This window comes from Amblyomma mixtum, chromosome 1, assembly GCF_055824585.1.
Source record: "Amblyomma mixtum isolate Tamu chromosome 1, ASM5582458v1, whole genome shotgun sequence".
NCBI classification, from domain to species: domain Eukaryota; kingdom Metazoa; phylum Arthropoda; class Arachnida; order Ixodida; family Ixodidae; genus Amblyomma; species Amblyomma mixtum.
The window spans coordinates 158,216,878-158,234,803 of NC_143012.1; the positions used below are offsets into that span (position 1 = coordinate 158,216,878).

Sequence of the window (17,926 nt, forward strand, 5' to 3'; positions counted from 1 at the left end):
AAGCAACCTGACCTCCACAGGCTGCTTCGTTTAGTTTCCACTACGGGGGTAGGGGACCTTCCTCGGACCGCAGCGGTGTAGCTGCGGCCCGGTGATGCAAAACGTGTGGTGGACGGCAACGGGGCGGGGCAGAGACATTTTAACGACATGTACTTTCCCCTGCGTTGGTAGTTGTCCATTTCCCGTGGTCTCTGGACGGAGAGTGGTCATGGGGCTTCGATGGTGAAACCTCGCAGGGCGATGCGCCTGCACGTGCAGTGGCGAAGTATGTGCCCTGCATGGCCACAATGGAAACACAGTGGGCGGTTGTCAGGAGTGCTCCCCTGATCGCATTTCCTAGTTCCGTTGCGTTGCTCGTAAGGTGGGTGTGCGGCAACTAGGAGCCATCGTTCTTGTAGAGCATGTTCCTGTCGAAGAGGACTTCGGGTGATGACGACGAGGCGCAGGACTGCGTAGTGCGGCAACGTAGGTCATGGATTCAGCTGTCGTTTGCGTCGGCGGTGACGGGGGGTAAAGTGCATGATGTACTTCTTCACGGATCATGTTCGTGAGCGACGCCACCTGAGTCTGCTGCGTCTTCTGTGTTGGAGATGGTAGCCGTCGGCGAAGGTCTTCGCGAACAATTTTGCGTATTAGGCCTCTCACGTTATCCCTGCATGCAGGGGTATCATCTGGGAGGCTTGCCGTGAACACTTGAAGTGGTCGTTTGTACTGACGGTTCCGGGCGTCAAGGGTCTTTTCGATGGTAGAAGCTTCGACTGCGAACTCGGCGATGGTTTTCGGAGGATTCCGGATCAGGCCGGCGAACAGTTGCTCCTTCACGCCACGCATCGGGAAGGAGAGCTTCTTTTCTTCATTCATGTCAGGGTTGGCGCGCCTGACAAGCCGTTTCATTTCTTCCGCATATGCAGTCACGGTCTCGTTTCGGGGTTGAATTCGTGACGGCAGCAGGACCTCCGCTCTGCGGAAAAAGCGGATGGCAAGGACGTTGATGATTTACTTATAGGCCACTCAGTGGAATTTTCTGCAGTCACTACCGCGTTGAATGTCAGACTTTGTTCTCAACACAAATAGCAGAAAACCACAAATTCTTGTGTTTGCTATTCTTTTATTTTCCTGAGTTATTTGGTGTAGAATGCTGTAGAGCGTAGCTTTTTAACGCATGGTGCGGGAGCGACGATTCCTAGGGGATGCGGGGGGGGGGGGGGGGGTGGAGAGGTACAAACTATGCCTACAAGCATAATGAATGAACCGTTGCACGTTAACAGACTATTTCTGTGGGTGGCGGAGAAAACAGCGCACTGACTACGGCGCTCCGTATGCATGTCTGTCGCTGTTAAACTCGCCGTGAAAACCAGGAATAAAAAAGAACCCAGAAATCAGATGCGGAGGTAACGTTATTTTGAGCGCATCTCTTTTTGTTGGCTATTTAGCTGCGCATTTACCTGCTGCGTCGGCCTCACACCTCGTTCTAGAGCTGGCCGAAAGAATTGTGCCGGGCTTTTGCGCCGCCCCTGTATAGCCGCCTGTCGGTTTGGTAGTTTTTCCAATTTGCGTCCGTAATCTTGTGAGATTCGTTTAGTTCTGTCATCCATGAGTACTCGGCGATGCGTGTGTCATAATCTGTCGACCTTTCGCGTCGCGCATATAGAACCCCTTCTGCTTCGGCTGCGCGCCCAGCTGGATCCTGACGTCGAAGTCGCTGAGCCTCTTCTCGAGCGGCGCATTTAGCATTGCCTGTGCCTCCCTCATTGCGGTATACCTGGCTGGAAATAATTGGACGTGGTTTTGCCTGCCGCCTATATAGTCCACGTCCTCCGGCCAGCCTACGCCAAGCAACCGCCTTTGAGATGATTTAAGTTGCAAGCACATTCCGGTTACAGCATACTTCCGCCAGCGCTGCGAAATCTTGTACCAGAGCCACGTCTGTTGGTACTACTACGCATAGAGTAATGGTCTGCGCTTTTTTCTCAGGCTGTAAAGCACCGAACGCAAAATTCGGAGTTCCTAGTTTCGAGTCCCACCGGCGGCATGTGGATGTTTTTTTTTTCTTTTTCTTCCTAATCAGTTGTCTTCAACGCGGTCACCGCGTGGTGGGTCACCTTTGGGTCACGTTGTTTATTCATGTCTTGCTCCCATGAATACCGGGTCACACGATTAAACTGCGGGAGAGATTTTTGTGAGGTGCTTTGTAGATCTCGAAATAAAATCTGACCGACAGCCTGATCTTTGACCAATTATTCGTGGCCGGAAATGATCAAAAAGTGACGTGACTTACCGGTGACCCACGACGCAATGAGCGTTTAAGCGATAAAATAGTTGCAGTGTTATTTTCATGGATGAAAACTAAAAAATAAAAATAAAATAAAATGGTTCCCTCCTCCTCCTTAGTTTTGGTGACTGCTGGCTTCCTTTGTAGTTCAGATCCACGCGGTGATCTATGGTGCGGGGTTCATGGAACTGCGGATAGGCGTTCTCGGCCGAGTGTTTTGTGAAGTACGGTTGTCCATGCCGCAGGCGCTATGAAATGCTTCCTACCGGGGAGCAGCCGCTGCGCGGAAACCGCGTTTGGGACTTTCCTTTCCCCGTTAAGCACGCAGACTTTTTCTCGAACAATGCAGCACAGACAACCATTCCCCATTTGTATATTAGACCAGCGGCGTAAACCAAAGCAGTTGGGCATCCCAAAAAGGCCCAATAATTCGAGCACTTGGGTCCCAATTGTAAGATGCTGAAATAGGTGCTGTAAGCTGCTGAAAAAAAATGCGAACTGGGCGTGGTCTCGTTGTTGCATCATGCTCCTTTCTAGTTTTCCTCTCCTTACTCGCCGTCATTCTACTCGCAGTCTCAGTGCTCGTAGTGCACGAGAACTCTTCCAGGTATAATTGTGTGTTCTTCACCTGGCGTACCCAGGACTCAATGCACTTAGCCCCACTGTCGTGTGGCAGTGACCACCAGCTAGTTATGATCGCGCTTATCCAGGTTGCCACTAACGCAGGGCCAATGCGTTCCCCGGATATTTTTGTTCACCTTTTGTTTACCCGTGCCGCGAGCCAGTTGCAGCCTTCCAGTAACGTGTCAAGTTTCATAATCTCCCCACTCCACATGAGCCTGTAGCGTTCATCTAAATCGTTCGTGGAAAGCGGTGCCGCAACCATAACAATGTCATCTTATACCTATGCAGTGAGCTACGAAAGCAAAGTATGAACCTGTGTTTCTTACACTGAGAGCGAATATCTGAGTCAAATGAGTGCAACAGCTTCCTTCCTAACTGCGACGGGAGGCCTTTGGCTGTCTGAAGAGATCTTTTTGCGCTCGTAACACCTTTTTGGGGGCAATTCTGAACTTTGCCGAACGCTTTCTTTGTTTTATAGGTAGTAGATGTGGCTACTGGACAGAAACTCGGACCTTATCAAACAGGGGAGATTTACTTCAGGAGCGCTTCCATGGTGAAAGGCTATTACAAAAGACCTAAAGAGTCCGCCGACCTCTTCGACAAGGAAGGCTGGTGCAAGTCAGGTACGCAATTGTTGCCGTCAACATGGTGATTCGCTTTCTTTGTTTAATATCTGCCGCGCTGATGGCTAGAACGAGAGATGGGATGGGAGATAACGACATGTTGCTAATCTGACTGCACCAAAGGAGAAACTGTTGTTGATACTCGTTTAAACATGCCCACACAACGGAGGAATACAGAACCAAACTTTTTTTCTGAAAACAGCGAAATTGCAGAAAAGGAGTACGAACGAAAGCGTTAAAACGGGATAGCTAAAGAATAAATTTTCTGTTCAAAATAACTAGCTACAGTCTGTAGGTGGTGCTATAGACACGATTGTTTACCTTCACACAATTGAATTCAGCGCTGCACATGTTCACTATTGAAAAATCCCAAAACTGAGGTTTTTAAGTTTCTTCGCAGAGTGCCTCAAAATTCAATGCCTTTCAAGGGCTTACTTTTGTCAAGCAGTGTGACGTGCAGGCAGGAGCGTGGCTGGCGTGCGACAAAAACGGAGATTTCAAAGCGAAACTACCACTCGCGGTGGTTGACGAAGTACTAGGAGGGAGTTTACGGGTAAAAGCAAGATATAGCACCAGTCAGGTGGTACTGGTTTGTGGTGGTTGTTGGTACTTGTTTTCCCAGTCGGTCACGTGGCGTGCCTACCCAATCTCCTCTCATACTTCGGTGATGCAACCGTTAACACGAATCGCGCCGACAGTACAATCTGTGTGCACTTTCACTGCGCTGCCTATGTCGTAGCAAAAAGTTCTTTGAGGACTACTTGGTTGATTTCAATAAAAGATAGGAGTGCGCGAATGATGTAGGAAAGGAGTATAGAATTCAAAAATGGGAGAAAACGCATGATATATATGAACGGAGCGATGCGCGCAACCACCTTAGTCATTTGCAGAAAACCATTCTGATGCCATGTTTGCTGCGGACGTTCTTAAAATTATGCGCCACCTTGTGAGCGTAAGGCTCAACTACAGGTCTGGTCGCAACGTGCCCGTCAGGTTAGCTTTCCTGCTTGCGGAAATGTGTTCAGGATAGGTGAGGGATCGGAGCTTCTTGAACTCCTTAATAAAGCTCTCCTTGATTATGAGGCAGCAGGATTTCTGCGAAACACTATAGCACTTGCTTCGCGATTGCTCGCTTGATTATTTTGGAATGGCCCGATTTGTAAGGAAGTAAATCTTTAAAAACTCTGCGCCGATAGAACGAGCAGACACATTTGTGTATGAACTGAAGGTTTAAGTGTAAAAACTGCAGGCATTCATGCTCCAGAAGTTCCGATGTAAGCGTGATATTCCTTCTCGCTGCGTTGAAAATATTCTAGGACTTCTTCCATGGTTTCGTCATGAAGCCCATGGTTTTGTTTTCTTAGAATGATTAAAAAGTCGTCAGAAATCTACAGCCTATAAGACCTCTCTGAGGGTCAAAAGGTAAAAACAGCGAACCGTCAAAAGACGAAGAAAACAGATCCCGAAAACAAGGACAGATGCTTCCTGCATGGCGTTGACAGCTTGCAGAAAATGGCTCGCAAGAGATGTATTCGACCACGAAAAGCGCCTACCAGCAAGGTTGCTTCCTATTTCACAGACAATGACTCATGCTTGTTGTAAGCTGGCGTGGAAAGAAGTTTTGGGATCATGCCTAAGGCACTTTCCAAGCTGTGGAAAGGAAATTTGTATGTGTCAAAGCTAGAGCTGACCGCGTTAAAAGCAGCACCACGGATTTGTGTGCGTCTTTGATTCAAGTTCCACGAATTCCACCAAAGATTCCAAATGCAGCACTCTGAAGGTCTTCTTTTGTCGCTAAGATTCACAAGCCGGATGTGCCATTCCGGACTATTATGAGTGAGAAAGGGTACCATTCCGGACTACTGTGAGTGAGAAAGGTACATGGCAGCAAGTTGTCAGCCGTTTCCTGCTTAGGAAGTTAAGAACGCTGTCAATAGAGGATCCTTTTGCCACGAGAAACTCTCCTGAGGTCCGCGAGCTTTTCAATGAGAAAGCGAAGATGTAGGGTATGCCTTTTCGGTGGATGTAGTAGACCTTTTTCTGCACTATCCCTCATGAAAAGCTTTTCACTGCTCTTAAGAAGTGCCTTGAAGTAAATGCCATCATACTCTTCCAGATTACCGCTGCTGTGAACGTCGTCAATTATATTGCCTTATTCTAGTGTTACCTGCATGCTACTTTTCTCGCTTCTAACAATCGGTCGTATTTACAGCGACAGAGATAGCTGTCCTCTAAAGTAAACTTTGTCTTCCTCGACTTTCGTTGAAGGGGGCCTGTCACCTGCGCACTAACAAAAAAATGCGATTATTGTTATTTGTGCGCTTTTGGTTGGTTGGTTGGTTGGTTGGTTTATTGGGTTTGACATCCCAAAGCGACTAAGGCTATGAGAGACTCCGTAGTGGAGGGCTCCGGAAATTTCGACCACCTGGTGTTCTTTTACGTGCACTGACATCGCACAGTACACGCGTCTCTAGAATTTCTCCTCCAAAGAAATTCAGCCGCCGCGGCCGGGATCGAACCTGCGTCTTTCGGGTCAGCAGCCGAGCACCATAACCACTGAGCCACTGCGGTGGCTGTGAGGAAGTTTCCAAAGGCTGCCTATTTCATGACGACTTTTCAATCATTCTAAGAAAACAGAACGACTGGCTTTATGGCGAAACCGTGGAGCAAGTCCTAGAAGATTTTTAATGCTCTCTAGACTGACCTTGATGAGCTAACTAATTGGTGCGGCAGATGGCAAATGGTAATTAACGCAGATAAAACTAAACACCTCAAGTTTACTTCCGTTGCCAACACGACCCCTAATGCCTACTCAGTTCATAATACTACCATTGAAACTACAGCGTCGGTAATATACGTCGGTGTAAATTTTAACTCTAATTTATCCTGGAGCACTCATATTGAACAAATCACTAACCAAGCCTTAAAAAAATTTGGTCTTCTTAAACGCCGACTGCACCAAGCCAACGAGGACACAAAACTACACGCATTCAACATGCTGATCAGGTCTGCGATAGAATACGCGTCGGTGATCTGGAACCCTCATCACGTCTATCTTATCAACATGTTGGAATCTATTCAAAACAAAGCTGCTCGTTTCATCCTTTCCCGTTACTCTCGGTATCAAAGTGTAACAGCACTGAAAATATCGCTCCATCTCTCGCCTCTGGTCATGCGCAGAAAATTCAGTGGTTTATCCTTTTTCCATACTATCTACCACAGCAACACACCATTTTCAAGCTCTCATCTTGGCCCGGCACCGCACACATCGGCTCGTGTAGATCACATGCAGAAGATTAAACCTATTTTCGCTCGGACAGAACGATACAAATACTCACCTTTGGTCTTGTCTATCGAAAAGTGGAATTCGCTTCCTTCTAGCATTGCGACTATCGCTGAAACACCATCATCTCAAACAGCTCTTTGGTCCTATTTAGAAAATTCGAACATATGTTGATGTGCGTTCTTCTTTTTTTTATCACTGTGTCATTCACTTTTTTTTTGGTTGCTCCAGTGTGTGTATGTTGGCCGTAACGTTCCGCAAAATGTTAGATGCTGTGTTTCGGTAACTTTCGAAGCCGGGATTTTTCTTGATTTTTTTTGCGGAGTTTGCTACATGTCCAGTTTTTCAAATACCTCATCCTAGCCTTTTTTTTTCCTTTCTGTTATTAACTTGTACCTTTCTTAACTTGTTTACTTCTGTTTTCAGCCGTTTGTATTGTGTGTTGTATATCTATTGTTTTCTTTGATGAATCCCCCCCTATGTAATGCCCGCATTGGGCCTTTAGGGTATTGAAATAAATAAATAAATAAATAAAACGCAGCGGGAAGTAATTAACGTTTACATCAAAAGGACTGGAGTATGGTTGCCTGCAGTTTTAGACTTAAACCTTATCTTCACAAAAAAAAGGTGTCTGCTAGTGCTAACGACCCAGAGTCCGTATGCATTTACTGTCTTACGATTCGGCCCGTTGCAAAATATTCAAACCAGCAATCGCGAGGGTGTGGTTTGCAGAGATTCTGCTGCCACGTGGTTAAGGAGAGCTTTACTAACCAGCTGATGACACTCCGATCAATGGGCTTCCCGAACAGATGGCGGCGGCTGTGCCGGAGTCTCTCATACAAAGTATGAAGGGAGGGGCCCGAAAGTAGGAAAACCAACCTGATGGGTGTACGTCGCGACTAGACCTTGCGTTCACAAGGTGACACATAAATTGAAGAACGTCACCAGCAAACGCAGCGACAGAATGGTTTTATCCGTCCCCCAGAAATTGGCTAACATGTGCAGTCGAGTGACGGACGGTGAAAGAAAAAAAAAACAGTGGCTGCTATAGGAAGAATGCTAATCCGTACGTCGAGTGTGCCGCCGGGGTCATTTACGAAATCCCCCTTAACTTGTGGGAAGGTTTGCGTTGGCCAAACGGGCCAAATGTGTGAATGATCGGGAAGGAGTGTTCAAGCGTTCTGTAGCAACAATCTGAACTTGCATCGAACCTCAGGCACCGATCTTGTGATTTGAAACCAAACTGTGAGCAAAAACTGACACACATCAGCTTTTTTGGCAGGAGCAAGGACACACTTGCGCTATAGTGCATTATACTCGCGCGTGATTTACTCGAAGGTTCTAACATCAAAACGATGTGTTTGGCTTGCATCAGTGACGCCTCAGTGTTCCTTTTTGTGACGAAAGTCGTCTGCTAACTTTGATCAGATAAGGAGTTCCAAAGTGTTGGTGATACGCTTGCCGGTTGTGTTAAGGCGTTTGGAGGTGTTTACACCGCCAATTTTGACGCATGCGCAGAAAGGCTCGTTTTTTTTTGTTTCGAATAAATAAAAGATATTGAGTTAGCGCCCTTCCTGTCCATGTTTTCATTGTGGTCGCATTTTTTAGCGCTGTGCAACTTTTCCTTTAAACACAGTGATTAAGTTTTTCTGTATTGGGTAAACAAAATCAAGAAACAAAACTAACAATTAACCTCATTAGACTCCTTTTTTTCAGATTGTTTCAATCCTTGTTTCTTTTTTATTTTGCAAGAAGCTCCGACCCAGATACTGTCTTATTGCCCAGTTGTTTGATCTGGCCTCCTACGATGATGTGATTTTGTTTTCTGGTAAGTTTTTGTTTTTGCTTGGCCGTGAGAGGAAAAATATGATCACTTTCCGCTATTTGTTTATCAGCTCCTTGTGCGTATGATTAAGGTGGTTACTCGGATGATTTTGATGGTTATATAGCGCGTGCTTTCTCTCGTGAATAAAAAGTCGTAAGACTGCGTCCTTGGCGTAGTTTTCGTTTCTCTCTTCTGTTCTGCTTATTAGCGCAGTCCTACCTTTTATTGTGCAACTTTGTTGCTGCATGCCTCAAACATTTCCAAGGTTCGAAAACAAGGATGTCGGCATACTCTGAGTTACTGTGAACACTTCATTTGCGATTAGTAACGTCGTTAAAGCAGGTCGCCAGCAGCAAGGGTCTCTGCGAGAAGCACATCACCGCGCTGGAGTGCTTCTAAAACACCGTGATACGCGAGCGTTGGCGAAACACGCGTATATAACGAACTTTTTGTAAAACTGAACACTAATTCGGAACAATTGTTTTGTTGGCTGCATTATGGGAAGCCCACAGATATGAACGCAAAATCAGTGAGGCATTTCAGGTTTGTTATATGTGAACTTGATTATAATTCTCATGCAATATTTAACCTAGCTCCCTCAAAGCAGTACGCATTGATTCCTATTGCAGATACAAAGAAATATACAACATACGCTAAAAAACACGCTCTTTAGCAGAAACTGCCAAGCGATGAACGTAAACTCCGGTTCGGCAATTCCCACAAAGGTACTTTTAACTTATTTCTGCTTGTTATGGGCACCGCGTGACGCTGGTACGGGTCCCACGTTGACTGTAACACTTTACCAGCGCAGTATAACGCCACAAGAGGAGTTCTTACTTCCACACTTTCGAGTGCAGTAGCATTTCCTCGTATCCGCGCGTTGTGAGCTTTCCGTACACAAGCACATCAAGGTGTTCCTGTGGCGGTAGTTTTAAAACATTCGAATAGCACTTGACTACTCTGGCAAAGAACAAGCATGAGCACGCAGCCGACGAGAACGCCGTATGCGCAAAAAAAAAATTGGTTGCTGTTTAGCATTGTAAAGGAAGAAATATTGTGAGAAAGCAAGAAGTGGACACCATCCCCACGTGCTTGAAAGCGCGGGTGAGTTGTCCACTGACACAGGCAGCAGGGGGAGGAGAGGAGGCGACCCTCTCCCAGCTGCCTGCCTTCGGTTGGCTGCAGGTGGGGGCTCCAGATGTAGCGCTGTGAGCTGGGAATTCCTAGTGTTCTTGTATTATACAGGAACACTAGGAACTCCGCTTCTTTGCGTAGTGGCGTTACTGCTGGTGGCTTGCCACATGGTGGCACCAGATGGCATCTTCGTACACATTGCGTCTTCTGGTTGACTTGCTGCCGCCCGGTGGCGTGACTTCTTGTTGCGTCGGGATCGGCTCCCTTGGGTAATGTGACACACGCGCCTTGCACAGGCCGCGTCAGGCCGCCGCCGCTTGGACCGGCTGCACGTCAAAATACGACTACCAAATTGATGAAAAGGGTGACAGTGACAGAACTGTAGACACGCGCCCTCCGAGTGTGACACCTTCCCCGCAATCTATCCAGAGAAGACCATAGCGGTCGTCGCGAGGCGCGCGCGAGAGTATTGGCGCGATACTATGATCACCAACAACACGTGTATTACATGGACGTTGCTGGCCCACACCATGGGGGATGGTACATGGCCGCAGTCGTACACAACACAAACACAGTTAATGGTCTTACTTTCAAAGCCTGCAGCGCAACAGAAGCACAAGAGATTGTCATTGCTGTGGCTGTCAGTAATTTCAAGTTGAAACACATCATCACCGAATCACGAGGGACCTGTCGGAACTATGAGCTGGAACGGGCTCCCTTGCTTGTCCGCCGCACACTGCAATCTAGCTGCGGGTACATAGCTTCAACTCCGCGTAACCTGATTTGGGCTGCCGGGCACCAGGAACTGCAGGGAAACAAACAGACCGATCAGGGCGCCCGCGAACTCTCTCCCCGGGCTGTCTCCCTCTCTTTGAAAACCTATTCCCAATAAGACAATCTGGCCCTGAAATTCAAATGCATCACCTATTACTACAAGGAGGAGAACCGGCGCTGCCCTGCTCTTGGTGAGGGACTGGATCACGCTGACGAACGCGTCGTCAACAAAATTCTCACCAACGCTGTGCTGTGCCCGGCGGTGCTCAAGCATTTCAATACATCCTTTGAGAATGCGTGCAAGTTCGGTTCGGAGGTGGCTGACACCTTCCACTTGGTTCGGGCGTGCCAATCAAACTCATTTCTCCCCCCAATCCCACAAGAGAGGACTGGGAGGCGCCCTTGCTCGGCTGTCAAGACCTCAAGACTAAAAGGACTTGGTTTAACGGACGCGGGCGGCGTTGCTTACCAATGGGGCCTCGAAATAGGGGCTCCACCTAGTACTGTGTGGGGAAGGGGCCAATAGGGCCCCAACCCAAACACTTCTCTGTAACCATTCAATCGTTGATAAATATTTTTCACCCCCACTACCACTGACGCATTAATTCCGTTATGCGCCTTTCCTTCACAATAAATCAATGGAGTCTACGACATTGTCAACGCTAAAATAAGTTAACCCAATGAGCGCCGGCGGCCAATTGGTCTAGTGCAGGGATTCATAGTACGATATGCGTGGACAAATATCCCAGGTGCGACAAAAAACCCACTCTATATCAAATCACATGGGCCTGCCAAAACATAGACGTGGTCCCCAAAATGCAAAACTTGAGTGTGGAGCAATATTTATTTTATTTATTTATACAGAATACCCCTAAAGGCCCTCGAGAGGGTATTTTATGGGGGGGGGGGCACAGGCAATTGAACAGAATAAAAAACAAAAAAAAACACAAATATAAAACAAACAACAAATGCACAAATAAGACACTTTGGATGACAAGCAAAAGAATAAAAAAAGCACAAATAAGACACTTGCATGACATATAAGTAAGCAAACGAATCAAAAGAATGGCAGCGCGGCAAAGAACGAAGATTAGTGCAGGATTAAAATTATACAAACAGAACACTAATACAATGAATCTTTTTAGTAACAAACCCTGCAAAAAAGGAAGCCATGAACAAATAAAATAACAATGTATGCGAAGAGTTAAGTAGTAGTTATTGAAGATATAAGTTTAAAATATTTATCAGGATCAGTGGTGGTTGCGATATATGAAGGCAGAGTGTTCCAGTCAGATATTGTGCGTGGTAAGAATGAATGCGCATAGATAAATGTTCTGCACGTGAAACGTCTAACTTTAAAGGGATGATCGCGGCGGTCAAAAATCGAAGTAGGCAAAGAAAAAAAGTCGTTTTGAAGTGATGGATGATGATAAAGTTTATGAAAAAGTGATAGTCGTGCAATTTTACGGCGGAGACATAAATCCTGGAGACCTGCGCGTTTCTTTAAGGCTGTGACGCTGGTGTTACGTGAATAATCGGAGTAAATAAAACGAACGGCGCGGTTCTGCAATGATTCAATGTTATTTATTAGGTAAGATTGGTAAGGGTCCCAAATAGCCGAGGCATATTCAATTTTAGGTCGAATTAGAGTGGTATAGGCATGAGCACGGAGGTGAGGAGGAGCATGCTTTAGGTTATGTTTTAAGAGGCCTAATGACCGATTAGCAGATGCAAGCATAAGGTTAATATGGTGGTTCCATGCTAATTCTGAATGAAGGTGAAGTCCTAAGTACTTATACGTGGTGACTAGCTCGAGTGAGCTATTATTTAAGGAGTATGCTGTTTGAATTCGAGACTTTCGGTTAGTAAAAGACATCAATTTAGTTTTTGAATGATTAAGTTGCATAAGCCAGGTTGAGCACCATGCTGTTACTGAATCCAGGTCAGATTGAAGGGATTGGCAATCGGTGTTAGAAAAAATTTTGCGATAAATTACACAATCATCAGCAAAAAGTCTGATATGGGAAGAAATGGAATCTGGTAAATCGTTGATAAAAATTAGGAAAAGTAAGGGGCCAAGCACACTTCCTTGTGGGACGCCAGAGTGTACTTGGCTGAACCACGAATTGTGGTTATTGACAGTTGTAAATTGAGACCTGGAAAAGAGAGAGAAGAATAGGAGAGGCTGCTGGCCAGCGACCGCATTGAAGGCCAACAAGGTCTGCTTCTGCGAGCTCAACAGACGGCAGTGGTTAGCGGAGCCCTGGACTGATGACGACCGACCATTGTTTAGAGGTGGACAAAGTCGAAAGAGAAGACTCCTGGGGACACAACCAAGGAGAAAACATTTTTGAAGATGCCCAATACGTCAGAAAAAAAAGCACTAGAGTTTAATAAAGTTTTTGGTTCCTTCGTTCCATCTGAAATGCTCTTAAGGCAAACGGAGACAGCATGCATCGCTCTCTCTAAGCAATATTGTGCACTCGAATTGGGGCAAATGCTGGTGTGCGCAGGACGGCACCAAGTTGTTGTGTATTACAGGTAATATTTCATCGTATTGTTGACTAGTCTCTCGAAAAATTTGAATACGGTGGAAGTGATCGGATATTGTGGTGTAGCTTATGTCCTGTATCATGGGACTAAATAGACTGTTCGGGCAGCGATCACCATTCATTGATTATAGGCTTGTATCCTGATTCCCAGCTTGCCGTAAGCGCTGTTGTCGCGTCACTGAGTGAGCCTTCTTCAACGGAACTCAACGACTGCCCGCCATTCGCTTATTGGTTCTGCTGGAAGTTTTAGGTGCAGTGCTTGAGTTTCACTCATTCTGGTTATGGTGGAGCGAAGTCGACTGCCTCTAGACCTGCACCTTTTTTGGATATAGGCGGCCTGTCACCAGGCGGAATTGGCCCTTTAAGGCGATGTATTACGCAGTGGAAGACAAGATAACGTTCATATGAGAGCAGCTATGTGACTTGCGCTTCAACGCAGTGACACGGAAAGCAGCGCGGCGCGGTAGATGGTGTTGGTGTCGGAAACCATTTATTCAAGGCTATTTGCAGGAGAAAGTTGGAGCTGGGTTTAACGGCCAGCCCCTTACAAATTCTGGGAGGGGTCCCTAGTCCGGGACGCCTGTGATGCCCTTCAACCTTTCTTTGGTGTTCTCTTATATTTGCTCCTCATTTTGAGCGTGTCGTTTTACAGGCCGAGCAGATATAGCTTGAAATGAGAGCGGCTTGAATTCTCCGTAATGACACTCGCAGGCGATGCTGGCTATTATGACGAGCACGGGCGGTTCTACATCGTGGAACGACTGAAGCAAATGATTAAGTGCATGGGAAATCAGGTGGTTCCGGCCGAGCTTGAAGAGCTGCTTCTTCGGGAACACGAAGCCGATATCGCCGAGGTGTCTGTGGTAGGCCTACCGCACGCCGAGCTAGGCGAGGTTCCCGCGGCGGCCGTCGTGCTCTCGGTAGAAGGCAGCAGACGCGACCACCAGCGACTCGCCGAGGGCATCGAGGGAACTGTGAAACGTGAGTGCTCAGTGCTGCATTATAGTCCTCCGAAGATTGGGAAATAGGTTGCTTTTCAGGGCGGGCAGGAGAGGTGTGAACCGTAGCACGGCAAAGGAATCGACGTCACGCGTCGGATGTGCCACAGGATGACATGCATCTGGTTAGCTTTAGCTTGCGCGCCAAACACGCGTCGATTTCAAAAAACGTGGTAGATGTGAATTTTTTTGCCACATTGATGCGATTTATTGCATTTTTGAAATTCAGAAAATTTTTAAGTCTATTACTAACGGCCGGCCACTAACCGCTAATGGCAGCCAGAGGTCTAAAGACAACAGATTAAAAAAATTCGTATTGGCAAGCTGTTAACCAGCTTAGTAGCGGAAATGATTCATATGTTCTCTGATGATTGCGAAAATTAATATTACTCTCTCTCAAAAGCCTTCTTTGTCATATTTGATCTCTTGATATGCGCGAGAAGGAATGGTGCAATGTTAGTGAATTTCGTAGGCCGCGGGCAGTTCTGAATTTTTCTTCATTTGCTACTTTGTTAACTTGTTATCCATTACGTTGCGTATACCGTCCGTCGACATTGTTCGATGCCCATTCAATTCGCTTTATCTCTCGCGCGAAAATTCTTATGACGCGCTTCAGTGGCTTTGTCTGGTTAACAGTTTCTCTACTCTGAAGCATGTATTTCGTGTTTCTTCCTGGTCTTAGAGCCAAAGCTCAACTCCTCCTCTACAAAGGTGATGGTCATATAGCTGCTAAATTTTACGTCATGTCATGTGACTGGCCACGCCTCGCAACAGCTGCGCGTGTTGAGCGGACCGCGCTCGCTCTCGTCGCAACTATCGAATCATTTGACTCGCCGAGCCTCGCCACAGCTGCGTATGCGGGCCAGCAGTAGTGTCGGAAAAGCCGGAAACCACGTGAGAGCGCCGTTCACTATATAAAGGTGTGCGGTGTGTGCCTTCCTTCATGTGCTTACCTTAAAAGAGCTTCGCTCGTCTTACTAGGTTCAAGAGGGTTGAACCACATCTCATTTTATCTAAACGTAATGCTTCATTGGTGACAAACCAACTCTGGTCTCGAGCCTTTGAATAGCTTTCGTTTGTAGCCAGAGATGCACGCTAGTGCCTTCGGCTACATTGCAAGCATGGTGGTTAGGATGAAGAGCTGACGAAGACAGTATAGATTACATGCTCCTCAAGTAGCAACGTGTGCGTTAGCGATGAATTTCTTCTACGTGTTCTCGCAGGTAACCTCGCTGTCCACAAGCATCTCTACGGTGGCGTCTTCTTTCTAGACTACCTGCCAAAGACGGAGAGTGGCAAAGTGAACCGACCAGCATTGGTTCGCGCGCTCGTTGGAGCCGACCAGGCTGCCCCGAAGTGCAGATAAAGCTGCACTTGTGGAATGTGATAACTTCGCTGATACTATTCATTTCGGCAAGATGGGAAACTACTTCACGGTAGACATCGGCCATTACAGAGTAATACTGTTTTTGCCTAGAGCAGGCAGAGAACTCTCCCGCAAGTGTTGATAAGCAACTTTCTACGAAAAATTTCAAGTCATTACTCTTCATTTGCTACAGCAACTTGAAAGAAATAGGGTGAAGTAGGGAGATCTACAGTTTTGGTGTTTACACTATCACGGAACCATCTGCCTGCTGTCTGAAATTATCGCAGAAATTTAGGGGAGTGAACGCAAATTCTAGGAAAAAAGCAAAGGACGCCAATCTGGACTAATGGCTTCATGGCCACTGGCCAGATGTTGCACAAACAGACCGGCTGTAATGTGCTCTCATATCGCGAAATTGGGTACTGGCACTGCTTCTTTCTCCTTTCCGCAGTGTCGTAATTAGAGACTTTTAACAGAGCGGGCCAGTGGAGTGGAGCGGACGAGAGGGGACGCGGCTGCGCATGCGCAAAACACTCAGGCGGCCAGTGGGTGCACGGCGCTCTCCCGCTCGTCCGGTCGACCCAGCGCAGAGCGCCCAGCGAGCGAGGCTTCGGCTTCACTTGACCATCGCAGTGCCAAACTTTTTTTTTTATCACGACATACTTGCTGCTAGATTACAAGGAGCCCTACTGTTAAAGAATATTCTAGAAACACAACTATAACATCTTTATTTAGCTAGTATAGTGTGATAAAAGCAAGTGTTATCATATTCGATTCAGCGTAACTCCGCTTTTCACAAATAGGTGGGGCACCACAGCGCTCCGCTCTAATCCACTCTACTACGTTCATTCGGGCATTTTACACGCTGCGCTAAAGCTGTTTACTCGCGCAACTTTCTGCTGGCAGATCGCTGGTGAGCTCCCATCTGAGCGGAGCGTAGATAATCCGCTCTATTGATGTCTAGATTACAAAGGCTAGCTTTTATATCACCAAAGTAGAGATGCAGCGTGCGCATTGAGACGAAATCCTTTTGGCGCACAAAGTTAGCGGGGAGCTTTCTAAGTGTCCTAAGGAAACACTGTTTTCCCAGCTGACAAATGTTGCAGTTTTAGTCTTCGCTCGCCATACTACGATTTTTTCGTAACCATCACTGGATAATAACTGACAGAATGCTGAAAACACGGGCTAGAAAGCGCACATGGACACCTTTTCGATACTGCGAAAGCCTTTCTTGCCTCATGAGTGGCGTGGACATGTGTATGATGTGGACACTGCAGGCTCACACCTCGGGGGGTGGTACACGGCCGCAGTCGTACACAACACAAACACAGTTAACGGGCTCACTTTCAAAGCCTACAGCGCAACACACGCGGAGGAGTTTGCCATTGCTCTGGCTATCACTAATCCCAAGTCGAAAGACATCATCAACGACTCGCGGGGGGTCTGTTGGAACAATGAGCAGGGATGGGCTCCCATGCTTGCCCAGCGCTTACTACAGCCTAGCGGGCGCTAGGAAGCTCACTCTCCGCGAAACTTTATTTGGGTCCCCCGCTCACCAGGTACTCCAGGGAAACAAACAGGCCAATCAGGCCGCCTGTGCACTCTCTCCTCGGGCTATCCCCCTGTCCTTGGAAGCCTACTCCCAATCAGACAATCTGGCTCTTACATTCAAACACATCACCGATTACTACAAGGAGGAGCACCGGAGCAACCCGGCTTCTTGCAAGGGACTCGATCGCACTGACGATTGCCTTCTCATCAAAATTTTCTACAACACTGTAGAGTGTCCGATGGTGCTTCAGCATTTCAACGCGTACAAGTTATGTAAGGAGGTGGCTGACACCTTCCAAATGGTTTGGGATGCCAATCTAACCCTTCCTTGGTGGGGTTGGGGGGATCCCTAACCGGAACCCCACCGCAGAAGAATGGGAGGCTGCCCTGCTTGCCTGTAAAGACCTCAAAGCCCAAAAGGCCTTTGATTCAATGGACGCGGGTGGCGTTGCTTGCCAATCGGCCTCCTCAATAGGGGTGGAATGAAGAAGATGATCCAGCACCGCCACCAACGACGACGAAGCGCTAGCGTCTCCCGTGAAAGGCTCGTGCTGGAGAACTGCCGCTTGTGTGCCGGTCTCTCGCCTCGCTGGTTCCTAAACGACTTGCGCCCGGGTCTTCGTTGCCGGCGCTTCAACGTGCCAATAAACCACTCTTCATTTGGTGGAGGTGCGGGGTGTTGATCCGGCTATGTCCGAAGCTGACAGGATTAGGCACGTCCTGAAAGGCATCGACGACGACGCTTTTCAGGTGTTGCTGGCGAAGAGCCCCACCACCGTCGCCTCGGTTTATACACTGTGCCAAAGTTTTGACGAGTTGCGCAAGCAACGTCTTTGCGCTCGTCGCCTTTCCCCGCCTGCCGACTCCATCTCCGGCCTGGGCATCAACCACGACTTGCTAGCCACAATCAAAGACTTCGTGCGG

General features: G+C 47.4%; 1 protein-coding gene across 2 annotated transcripts in view; it reads left to right on the top strand.

Moving 5' to 3' along the window:
* Positions 1-17,501, top strand: part of LOC149369493 (uncharacterized) — a 72,623-nt gene extending 55,122 nt beyond the window's left edge. For both annotated transcript variants that reach the window (XM_089558861.1, XM_089558860.1), the window contains 3 exons: positions 3,375-3,519; positions 13,799-14,068; positions 15,309-17,501. In XM_089558861.1, the coding sequence (XP_089414987.1) occupies positions 3,375-3,519; positions 13,799-14,068; positions 15,309-15,451 (558 nt within the window). In that variant the 3' untranslated portion in view covers positions 15,452-17,501. The remainder of the gene's footprint in view (positions 1-3,374; positions 3,520-13,798; positions 14,069-15,308) is intronic.
* Positions 17,502-17,926: the final 425 nt, after the last annotated feature.